At 49.9% G+C, this 11,102-nt stretch overlaps 3 protein-coding genes across 4 annotated transcripts in view; 2 read left to right on the top strand and 1 right to left on the bottom strand.

The window, feature by feature from the left end:
* LOC127749685 (uncharacterized) overlaps positions 1-980 on the top strand; it is a 9,317-nt gene extending 8,337 nt beyond the window's left edge. Inside the window, exon 5 of the mRNA XM_052268846.1 lies at positions 955-980. Within this exon, the coding sequence (XP_052124806.1) occupies positions 955-980 (26 nt within the window). The remainder of the gene's footprint in view (positions 1-954) is intronic.
* On the top strand, positions 346-5,264 carry LOC113203818 (uncharacterized). The gene is made up of 4 exons (XM_026418719.2): positions 346-479; positions 3,389-3,444; positions 4,155-4,438; positions 4,521-5,264. The coding sequence occupies exons 2-4, from the start codon at positions 3,408-3,410 to the stop codon at positions 4,797-4,799; spliced, it is 600 nt and encodes a 199-aa protein (XP_026274504.2). The 5' UTR covers positions 346-479; positions 3,389-3,407; the 3' UTR covers positions 4,800-5,264.
* Positions 5,265-6,908: 1,644 nt separating this feature from the next.
* Positions 6,909-11,102, bottom strand: part of LOC113203406 (CDC42 small effector protein homolog) — a 21,606-nt gene continuing 17,412 nt past the window's right edge. For both annotated transcript variants that reach the window (XM_026418080.2, XM_052268903.1), the window contains exons 2-4: positions 9,504-9,594; positions 9,170-9,349; positions 6,909-9,083 (exon numbers count right to left, since the gene is read on the bottom strand). In XM_026418080.2, the coding sequence (XP_026273865.1) occupies positions 9,075-9,083; positions 9,170-9,349; positions 9,504-9,587 (273 nt within the window). In that variant the 5' untranslated portion in view covers positions 9,588-9,594 and the 3' untranslated portion in view covers positions 6,909-9,074. The remainder of the gene's footprint in view (positions 9,084-9,169; positions 9,350-9,503; positions 9,595-11,102) is intronic.

Here is an 11,102-nt window from a genome sequence, read left to right as displayed (position 1 = left end):
CCATCAGCCGCCCTCCTCCCCTCCCCTCCCCTCCGCGGTGGTGGCGGTGCAGCCGGCGGCATTGTTCACAGGTCGTCACTCGCATCGTGTGAATGGTGAGACATGTGTGTAGTTGTGTCAGCCAGCGGTGATGGTGTTGCTGCTGCATCAGGATGATGGCCAGGAGTTGGGAATTACGTGTCCAAGTGCGTGCGCGGTGATGGGTCCGTGTCGTACTCCCGACAGCTCATTTCGCCCTGCCCGGCTCCCACGCCTGCCCCGCCCCCGCCCTCTGCCCCGCCCCAGCCTCAGCAGCAGTGGCTGCTACCCCCTCCCGCCGCGCACGCAGACGCCTGGCCCGGCCGGGATAGGGGTGGTTCTATATAAGGCGGGGGGCGGCCTCCCCTCGGCTCCAGAATCACCCAAGACACCGTCGGAGTACCGTTGGACCGGCGCGACCAACTGCTCATCCCGGAAACGGGAGCGACCCTCTGGACCAGGTAAGACTATGAAAAGTGCAACTCGTGTCTCCGGAATCAGTGCGACTTAACGGCGGAAATTCCTCGGTCGGTAGAGGTGTGTGAACTGTCGAACTTTGTCGATTTATACGGTGGAAGCAGGTCACTTTCACCGCGTCGTAGGACTATTTTCAAAGAGGGAGCAGGTTATCGGACATAAATCATCCCAGAGGGCGGGGATCACGGTCCCTCGGTGAAGACAGACTCACCCTCCCAGTTAGTTGTCCAGAGAAGGGAATTAATTTAGAGAAAATGGCATATTTGAATGTGTGCGCCGTGTGCCAGCGCCATCTTGGAGGTGACGCTCCTTCGCAAACACTGTTTTTGATTTTCGTCGAATTTTGAAACAAATTTTGAAAAAAAATTGAAACAAATCTTGAAACAAATCCATTTGATCTTCTGGTTGTTTACAATATTACTATCCTATCTCTTCTGGAATGTAACTTATTGTTGTAAGTGTCGGACTTAAGTCGTTTCCAGTAACTAAACGGACGACTTTTAAATGCCTCTAAGTGAGGGCGGGAAACAACACTGGGAATCATCAGGATAAAATTAATCGAAATCAACAGAAATCGCTTAAACTGGGGGGAATCTAGAAGAACTGGTACAAATTACTCGAAATAACCATTTTCCTACCACTGAAAAGACCTCAGGAACAAATATAAGCGGATGGAAATCAGTAGGAATCAATTATTTCGGGAATCATGTTTACACATCAAAGGGAGTTTTTGCAGCCTCGCCTCTAAGTTTGTTAGCTGCAAAAACCAAGACTATTGTGTTGGTTGTCTATTACCCCTTTGGCTTATATTTCGTGTAATGGCATGACTTTTTTTCCCGTGCCCCCCCCCCCCCCCCATTTTTAAACAGAGGGAGGAGGGGTAGGCTAACTTTTGAAAGTGATCATCCCCCGGCTGTCTCTGTGTGCCCCAAACATGTAATTCCACGCGGGCTGGCCTCTAGTGAACGTGTCGGTGTCAAAGCGCGCCAGTCAAAGTCAAAGGACCCGCGAAAGCCGACCGATGTAAACGACGGGGCGCGGAGCGTAGAGTCGCGACCATGTCGTGCCCTCGAGACATGTTTTGTTGTGTAGGGCAGGTAGAAATGCTGTATATAGCGATTCGCAGAAACCCTCCCGCGACGCGGTGGTGTGTATCCGCCCGCGCCCGCCGCGCACTCCTCGGCGCGCACCTGAGCTCGCCTCGGGGTTGTCGCGGCAGCAGGAGGAGGAGGACGAGGGCAAACAACCACCGCCACCGAGTGGTTCGGCGGGTCGCCACGCGTGCGGCCGGGGGGTAAAGTCAACGAGCGGCCGCGTCTCCAAGACAGAATTAAGCAGTCAAACACGGCCTCTGCCCCGCCGGCTCCGCTTGGCTCTGCTGCTGGTAGACACAGAGAGGCAGAGCGCGTGTGCATAATAGATGCCGCCGCTGTTGAGCAGCGGGTGCGCCACGCTCCGCCACGCTCCGCCACGCTCCACCCGCGACGCACCCGATAGCGCGTCACGCCCGTCGCCGTCGGCCAATATGTCTTTTCATTTCCACGCTCGCTGGTCCCTCCTAACACGCGGGCACGAGTAGTGGTGCTTGCTTGGAGTCGTACTCCTGGTGGCTGATTAACCCCGCAAGCCTATGACGGGGCCATCGTGTGTACGGCGCCGTGGTCAGCGACGATAGGCGAACCCGCACGCACGCCTGCATGAGGTACAGTATCTTTATGTACGAAAGTGCGCGGGGGGCTAAACAGTCTCCATCAATCTCCGACTTAAAATGTTATGTCCTTTTATTACCAAAAATATGTACTTCGTTTGTGGACTTAAAATGTTTCACATAATTACGTAGGAGTGCTCCCAGTGCTCCTATTGAGTGAACAAACAAAAGAAAACTTCTGCTCAGTCCGAATCCCGCGCCCGGGCACACAGAGGGTGCATGCACGATTCCGCGAACAATAATTACAATGTGTCAACATTGATGTTTTCCTGCGCACTGCATCGGCAAACGTTTGGAGGGTGGGGGAGGGGAGTGATATTCAGGCACAACACAGCCTTGTGCGCATCATTGCTTCGCGCACGATGTGCTGCACGCACGTCTCCGCATCGGTAAGAGGAAACGAAAATCTAAACGGCGTCTTCGATGGTAAACGGCGGCGGCGGCGCGCCACTCCAATGGAGCCGCGCTCTATTTACTCAAGTAATCGAGCCCTAGCGCGCAAATATATGCGACTCCTCTCGGCCGGAGCCGCGGGGGCGCGGGTATGGCGCAGCGGAGAGACTCGTAGCCTCTCTAGTGGCGCAAACGCCCCGTTAAATACTGAGCCCGGAGGGCGCTGCCAGGGGTGGGGCGACTGGGCGGGCCGTGTTCTGATCCTGATCAGTGGCGGGGGAGGTTCCCCACCCTGTTCATTACGCTAAAACGACCGAAAACATGCCCCGTCCACCACGACCTGTCCCGGCCCGGCCCTAGCCCGCCCCGAGCTCTCCCGGGGGCATGCTTTGATTACATTTGTTGACCCGTGGGTCGGCGGGTCGTACTGGTCGTGCCGTGCGTCGTGCGGCTCGGCGCTGCTGGCTTTGCCTGTTGGACTGTTGGGTGAGAGGGCCACCCCCGGTGTCCCCGCTCTGCCTCCGGGGCAAGCTGACCTCCGGGAACTCCAGGGAGGACCTGCGAGGCTGGCCGAGCCGGGGCCGGGCGGGGCTGCTTGCTTGCTTGCACTGCGCACCTCCCACCTCCCCCCTCCTCCTGCCTGGCTGCACGACGTGCTCGAGGGATGCGCTGGCGTCCATCTCGCTCCCACCACACGATTTACCCGAATTTATCGGGGCCTGAAAAAGAGCGGGACGGTAAATTTATTTTAGAAAGTTAATTAATTAATTATTTTCGTTCTGTGTTTGCCAGCGCTGAGTGGAGCCCCGCGATGCTCAACTTCGGCCCGCTCGCACTGCTCACGAGTGGTAAGTAATGTTGACTTGCTAACCGACTTCTTGTAGGCGACGCGCCGGCCTGCCTGCCTCCTCCGGCCTTCCGCACTAGAAAATCGACAAACAACTGAACGTTGTGCTGCAGAACGGAGAGCAAACACGGGGAGCGTTGCCGAGTACCGGGGCGACGGGTGCGCAGCGGGGAGAGCAGGGTGTGCCTTCCTACCACGCTGCGTAGAGATGTGGAGACACCCGGGGAGTGGGGGAGGTGAGGGGAGGACATCCCTGACTTGACTTGACTAATCACGAGTCCTCTTTTGGCCCAAGGTTTTCCCTTCAGTATGATTGTACCTGTTCTGTGGGAATCAATGGGGTAGAAGAAATCCATACGTCGGTCTACACACACGAGCGACACGTCTTGCTCGGCTAGCAGTCCACGTGGTGGTGGCGGTGGTGTCTCAGTCTCGAGTGGTGTTCACAGAGAGAAAGAGAGAGGAGAGGGGATTGGGGGGGGGAGCCTCCCCTAATTACCATCCTAGTGCTCCACCCTGCCTCAGACAGGTGTGTCCTTTGATCGTCGCGTGGGAACGCCCCCGGCCGGGCCCCCCGCAGCCCTCCGGCCGTCCCCGCGGAGCCTCCCCGCACCCCCACCCTCTCTCCCCCCGCTGCCGGCGCCGCGGTGGAGGGACCCACCCTCCCCTTGTCAGGACCAGATCGGCCGGAACCGGATCTGTCTGCTGCAGGGCTGCTGCTGTGCTTCCTGGTGGCGCCGCTGGCCGCCCAGTCCTGCACGTCGTGCGGGCCCGAGTGCGTGTCGGCCTGCGGGTCGCGGCGCTACCGCACCTGCTGCTTCAACTACCTGCGCAAGCGGCGCTCCCCCGCCGCGCCCGGCGCGCCCGCCTCCGAGATGGCCGAGATCGCCGGGGCGGCCGTCGGCGGGGTGCAAGTCCCGGGGGACGCGCTGGGGTCCGACGACCTCCGGCTGCAGCTCGTCCTCTTGCCCAGCGATCACCTCGAGGAGGGTCAGGTAACTTGTGCTTTCTACCGCCAGCTCGCGTGGTACTTCCCCGCGAGCAAACCCGATCATCGGTCTCTCTGTCTGCCTGCAGGATGCGGCTGGCCCACTTGTCGGCTTCAACGGCGCGCAGAGCCTTCTTCGGCGGCTGCTGGACGGACAGCCGCCCACGGACAACGAGGGCGGCGGGGGCAGCAACGGCGGCAGCAGCAGCAGCAGCAGCGGCAGCGGCAGCAGCGGGGAGGCGGCGAGCGCCCCCGCACCGGCCACCCTGCAGCGACGCCGGGCGGGGGGCGGCGCGGGGCCGGCGGCCGCGGGCAGGGACTGGCTGGCGGACCTGCGAAGACGCGTAGGGCTCATGTACAACGTGTAGCGGGGCCGCAACGTCTGACCCTCATTCACACCTCTCGCGAATGAACGGGCCGCAGGCGCGGAACCACCGCCAAAGCTGGCGTGCGCCTGTGGCTGGGGTTGCACGCCAGCTGTCCGGACTTGGAGCGAACCGGCGGCTGGCCGTTTATAGCACTTTATTATTCACACACACGAAATAATAATAAAAAAAACACGCTGCAGTTGTTCTGTGCGCCTTCCGCAGTTTTCACTACGTAGTTTTGCTTTTGAAGATGAGAAAAGAGAATACTACTGCTATATCAATACAGTTCCCTCTTGGTTGATAATGTGTAGGTTTCATGTTTCATTTTATTAAAAACTATGTAAATAGATATGTTGGTAAAAAAATGCTCCTTCTATCACCAGTGTCTTTCTTAAAACCTTACCAATAAAAATGGTTGTTCAAATCTGTTAATTTGATAACAAAGTACACATTCTGAACTACTGATATTGATCTTGAATTGTTCCACAATCCCCAAATGACCACCCTGGACCTGCGTCTAATCTATCCAAAAGGATAAAAGGCAAAATCCTAAGTAAATTTTGTTGTGACGGTCGAATCCATATTTACACACACCATGTTCGCATGAAAGTAGTGACCAGTTAAATATTCAAACTCAAGATCAAAGCTATGTTTCTGAAAGATGTTCAATGTCTCAAAGAAAAACTCCAAACATTGAATGGTGCCATTTAAAAAGTGGTACGGTTTGCATAAAAGTAGTGTTCTTTCCAAGGGAGAATAAAGAGGCATGGAATATTAGAATCCTTTGCAAGGCAGTAGGTCTAAGCCAAAGTTGGGAATGAAATAAAAGTAAAACAGTAAAACATATAAATAAACAAATAAAATAATTTAGATGGATCAGCCAGGAGGGTCACCTTTACCATGAGAAAGAGCGGCCTTTCCTGAAGCCTTTACATAAGCGAAGGATGCATCCTTGTTCCCAATCTTCCAATTTTCATATAAGAATTGCTGGTATTTCAGATCAGCAGGGACAAGGACAATAGCTGTATTTTATTGAGCGTGCAAAAAGCAAACACTACAAAACAAAAGATACTAGCAAGCTTTTTTGGAGATTTGTATCGCTGCAATGCACCACTTGGTGCAAATAGATGATGCAGTAGTCAGTGCCCCGATTGGGGCCTTTCTGTTTGAACTAATGAGGAGTCTCTTTCATTCAAGCTTTCTGTATGGTATGCTCAGACTTGAAAAAAAAATCATGCATATTATTTAAGAATAAAGAATATGAAAGTATTCTCATTTTTGATCCTCATGGTACTTGCTACTTGCTCTCATTTTTAAAGGATCATTCAAATTTTAGCCAATGGATACATCTCATTGTCTAACTTAAAAATCAGTCACTCTCTAATTCTGAAATGTGGATCATCTACTCTTTACGTCACCCTATTATCCCATTTTTCATCAAACTCTTCTTCGCACCTGAGGTATCCACAAGCGTCCAGATCTGTACTATTTGATCTTACAAGGGTTCAAACTTATTAAGATGTATCAATTAAAATGTTTTGCCAGGCAGTATTAGGTACAATAATATTCCTGCCATGCCAGTTTTCAACATATAGGAACTATATGCTGAACAGCTAAAGCACAATCGTTTCTCTTCCCAATTATATCAGATGTTAGAGAAAATCTGGAATGGAACTTCAAACACAGGAGTTTTAGGTTGTTTTCTTCATAATGCATTCGCCCCATTCATTCAACTCTCTTTATGGGAGTTGCTTCTTCCATAAAGTTACCTCCCCCCCCCCCCCCAAAAAAAAAAACACTATAAAAATATGTGATTTTGATTCATTGCAAGAAAATGTTTATTCACATCAATTATTTCATCAGTCTGATTGATGCATGGCTTCATACGGAACAATTACTTCATATTTTCCTTTAACTGCCAATGATTCTTACCACATCTAAATACTGCACAGATCTGCATCCATTAGATTAGAAAATGTATCATTGTCTCTCCTCCGTGAGAATTTTCCATTCTTGTTAATTAATATTTGTCAAGTAGTTTGGAAACCTGTTTGATTTCAATTCTTTGATTCTGTAAATAAGAACAGAGACAAAGAATGGTACAAGTGGTAAATTTTTTAGAGGCTGTTTATTTTTCCTTTCACAAGAAAAGTTCTCAGTTATGTACTTCCAAAATGATATTTGAGCACCAAAATATTTATATATTTCCACTCAAGCAGATAGATAATGTGGGAATATTATTGAGGTTGCTTTTCCTTAAGGGAAAAGTTTTTGAAGATACATGGGCTTTATCATCTATCTCTATGTACAATGTAGCTGACATGGCACAAACAGAAAAGGATAACAAAAAACATGATTCAGATTGTCTTGAAAGAAAACAAGAATCATAGGTCAAGTGATTAGGTATGTCTGCGTCAAAGTTGTCTAGGATGAAAAGAGATCTACAGTATACGCAATTCAAATTTCTGTCTATACTCCTAATCCACCTTATGTAAAAATAGTTCACATCTTTTAGATAGAAATTTTTATATAAATAAATATGGCTATTACCCCTGGAGGAGTTCACACAAGATATGAGCTCAATAGAAAAATTTATGCGTCTTTAAAATACAGATACTTTTAAGAATTCCGACAAAAATATGAGTGACCAAAGATTCACAAGGTCTCAAACTAGATAGTCCTACCTGATAATAAGCTCTTTAGAAAGAGATCATGAACTATATAATGTACGAATAACACACTTATGTTGCCATATTACACCTGTTCTATAACTAGACCACCGGAAAGACTGAGCAATTATTACGAATAAATACAAACATCAGAAAAAGTTGCTCCTTCTGTGCTGAATAGAAGATATATGTCATTTGTAAATATGCTTATGAAAAGAAAGCCCCTATTCATTCAATTTAGTTAAAAAGAAACTATCAACAAAATACAAACAATATCACAAGGTTACAAACCATAAACAAAAAGTTCATTAAGGCAATGACATTTTGGGTTTCGTTACAGCCACACTGAATCTCACAAGTCCTAAACAACCATGGTAAACTATCACACCATAGGAATTTAGCAAAATAGGAGTTTAGAATGTTGAAGTAAAATCAGAATACAAGGAACAGTTTGTCATTCCAGAGATGAAATGACATTAGTGACAATATATCAAGGTTGTTGAGGAAACCAGTGGATCATGGCATTTTCCTTTCAGAGGGCTGACGGAGAACTGAATGACAACTTTCCGGATCAGTAACTAAGATGCTATATCACAATCTCTGCTTGTCACACCGCTAGTGTGGAAAGTAATGGAAACATTTATTGCTATTTGCTGAACTATTGCCCCGTCTGGAATTTCACAAGTTAAGTAGCCTGAATTTGGGGAACATACAAACAATTCAACAATTACTTTCACATTAGCAATGTATACTTAAAAAGGAAAACTCTTACTTCCATATAGAATAATTAACTATAAATTAAAAAAGAGAAGTCTATTAGAGCCTCTGGCCAACAAGAAATCATAGCTCTTTATAACAAAAATGGCTTTGCCAAACAAAATTCATTAATAATTTATAAACATAATCATGACTCATTCGGGAATTTAAACAAAAGCAAGGCATAGTAATTTCTGTTTAACAGATACCAATGGTGAGGGAGTAAAATTAAAACATAATTTGAAACAGAAGTTAAAATGTAGACTTTGGTCACATTAGGAAGGATCAGACTACCTTCAAAAAACAAAAGACTTCATTCATATGCACTATATGTTAAAAACTGACTAAAATCAATACTTCCTAAATTTACACACTTGCAAATTCCACATCAACATTTAATTTTTAACTTACAGAAAGTGCAACATACCTAATATACACATATTTCGGCAAACATGCGGTTTGTCACTTCCCAATCATACACCCTTGCATACAAACACACCCATGCTCACACACAAATACACAGTTAAGGAAAGACATCAAAACGCAGGCACATTCTTATGAAAATATTTACAAGCGCAAGAGCGCATAGTAAAGTATTATGTGCATTGCAACATTAAGTCTTAGACATAAACTATACTAAGCAGGCAACGGCTCTTAAAGGGATCCCCATACTTGTGTAACAAGAATGCAGAAATTTTCTTTATCATTAACAATCAGACAGAAGTAAAGTCAGCCAGGCTGCTGTCTTCTTTTTAGGCGCTTGACTTGGATGGGCATTTTAAGGTGTTGAACTTTGAGAATCATGGGAGAACATCTGAAGCTGGTGCCTGCTCTGTAAGTCAGATTTCCTCTAGTACGCCTGAAACAAAGGAACAGAGACAGATTAGTTGTTGTGATCAGGATAACAATAGATGGTTCAATCACGATTACATTAACGGGACTCACCTTTACTGTAAACGCCGTGTCGTATCCCCCCTTGCCCTGCATTTGTGTCTGGATCGCTCTCAGGTGGGAGTTGCCCATCTCCACGTCGCCAGACCCGATGTGGCCCGTGTGCTTAAAGTTGGTCGGCTCACCAATCATGGACCGGTCAATCCGCCGCCGCTGAGCAGGCTGTTGTTTCCGCTGCAACAGTCAAAACACAATTCAGAGCCACATTCACCAGCGTTGCCGTACTAACTTGTTGCAACCAGAAGGAAGTAGTGTCAACGTCAACCTTGTCTCAACCTCAGCCCTCACACCAACCACCAACCAACCAACCAACCAACCAAAGACTCACCCTGTTCGCCGGCTGGTTGAGGCAGCACGAGAACCACTGGAGCCACATGTCCCCCGACATGTTGGTAGATTGGAGTCCCGACATCCTCAATCTGCAACAGAACGAGAGAAAAAAGATGAGAACTACAACACTACAGGACATCATTTAAAAAAAATAACTCTGCACACATTGGCACACATGGCGGCGAATCAGATTTTGTTTAAGTGCCATTTATGGTGATATTCACAGCAATGCAGTGTGAACACGGTGTCAGTGGCTGCTACATATGAGAGAAGGACGAGAGGATTTGTTTGTCAGACCTGCACCACACGGCCAACAGACATCTGATAATTCTGAGATGGTCACGCCCAAAATAAAACGGAAACGTCGCGAATAAATCATGCCTAAGTATTATTTTTTTTTATCATCGACACCTATATTCGCCGATTTTATTTGTTTTACCTGCATTTGAACTTAGCTAGTGAATAGCAACGCCATCGTGGCCTCTCAGTGCTAGCGCACGTTTTTGAAAGTGGGCCTTGAAGTTCACGAGCAACATACACAATCACGGATCGGCAGGTGATCAGAGCCCGAGCACAGGCGAGCCGGGGAAAGGACCCGGGTGGAAAGGAAGAGGAGGAGGGGGGAGGGGGGCAACGGCCTAATTGGAGCTCCGTGTAGAGAGGGAAAGGGGGCACCAGGTGTAAAAAGGGCTTACACCGTAGGGCCGGGCCGGGCTCGGGGCCCTTCCCTGCCCTCGGCTTGCGTAAGACCCCAGCCTGGGCTTGTTCTACGATAATGCGCCGTAAGTGACTCGGCCGCCCAGCCTGCTTCTCCACCCAGCAGCCTCCATTCCCCAGCCACGCCACGCCACGCCACGACACCGCGGCGGCGCGGAGGCGACAAAGTAGTAAGTCGAACACAGCAGAGCAAAAGCAAAGCGTTATAGTGTGGCGAGAAAAGCACGCGAATAATTAATATGCGCGGAGCACGCCAAGGAGAAGGGGCGTGGCCGGCGCGCGGCTGTTTGGCGTCGTCGTCTGCCGCCGCAGCGACGCGTGCCGTCCGTGACCCGCGCGTCTCGTCTCGTCTCCCGGCGGCGGCTCGCCCTAATGGGCGCCCGCTCCGCTTCACCTGCTTCTTCCTCCTGATGGGCGCCCTGCAGCGAGGCTGCAGCGCGGCGCCCCGCTCCACTGCTCCGCTTCTTCCTCCTGCTCCTCCTCCTCCTGCCCGAGTGCCCGCGGCACAGCAGCGCGGCGCGGCACGCCCTGATGATGGGCGCCCTGCAGGCTCCTCCCGCTATCCGCTTCACCTGCTCCCTGCGCCCGCTGGCTGGCTGGCCCGCTTTATAGCGACAGGCGCCGCCCTGCCCGGCTCAGCACCGCAGTGCAGCGCGACGGGTCTGCCTATCCGACCGGGCGCCCCTAGGCCACAGCCACACCTCGGCCCACCTCCAGGTACCGTCTAGAAAGTACGTCCGTTACTCCCACATTCGCAGTCGGCAACTTAAGGTGAGGCTCGGGGCGCCTGCGAAACGCAGGGTAGGCCACCCCGCAGTGCACGCGCGCGCCGCAGGATTCACGTTGCCTACCCATCAGGCGCTACAGGATCTGTCGCATC

Source organism: Frankliniella occidentalis, unplaced genomic scaffold (genome assembly GCF_000697945.3).
Source record: "Frankliniella occidentalis isolate FOCC.00 unplaced genomic scaffold, Focc_3.1 Scaffold78, whole genome shotgun sequence".
In the NCBI taxonomy this organism is placed as follows: Eukaryota; Metazoa; Arthropoda; class Insecta; order Thysanoptera; family Thripidae; genus Frankliniella; species Frankliniella occidentalis.
Note: the sequence above shows the minus strand (reverse complement) of the source record. Positions and strands in the feature narration are given on the sequence as shown.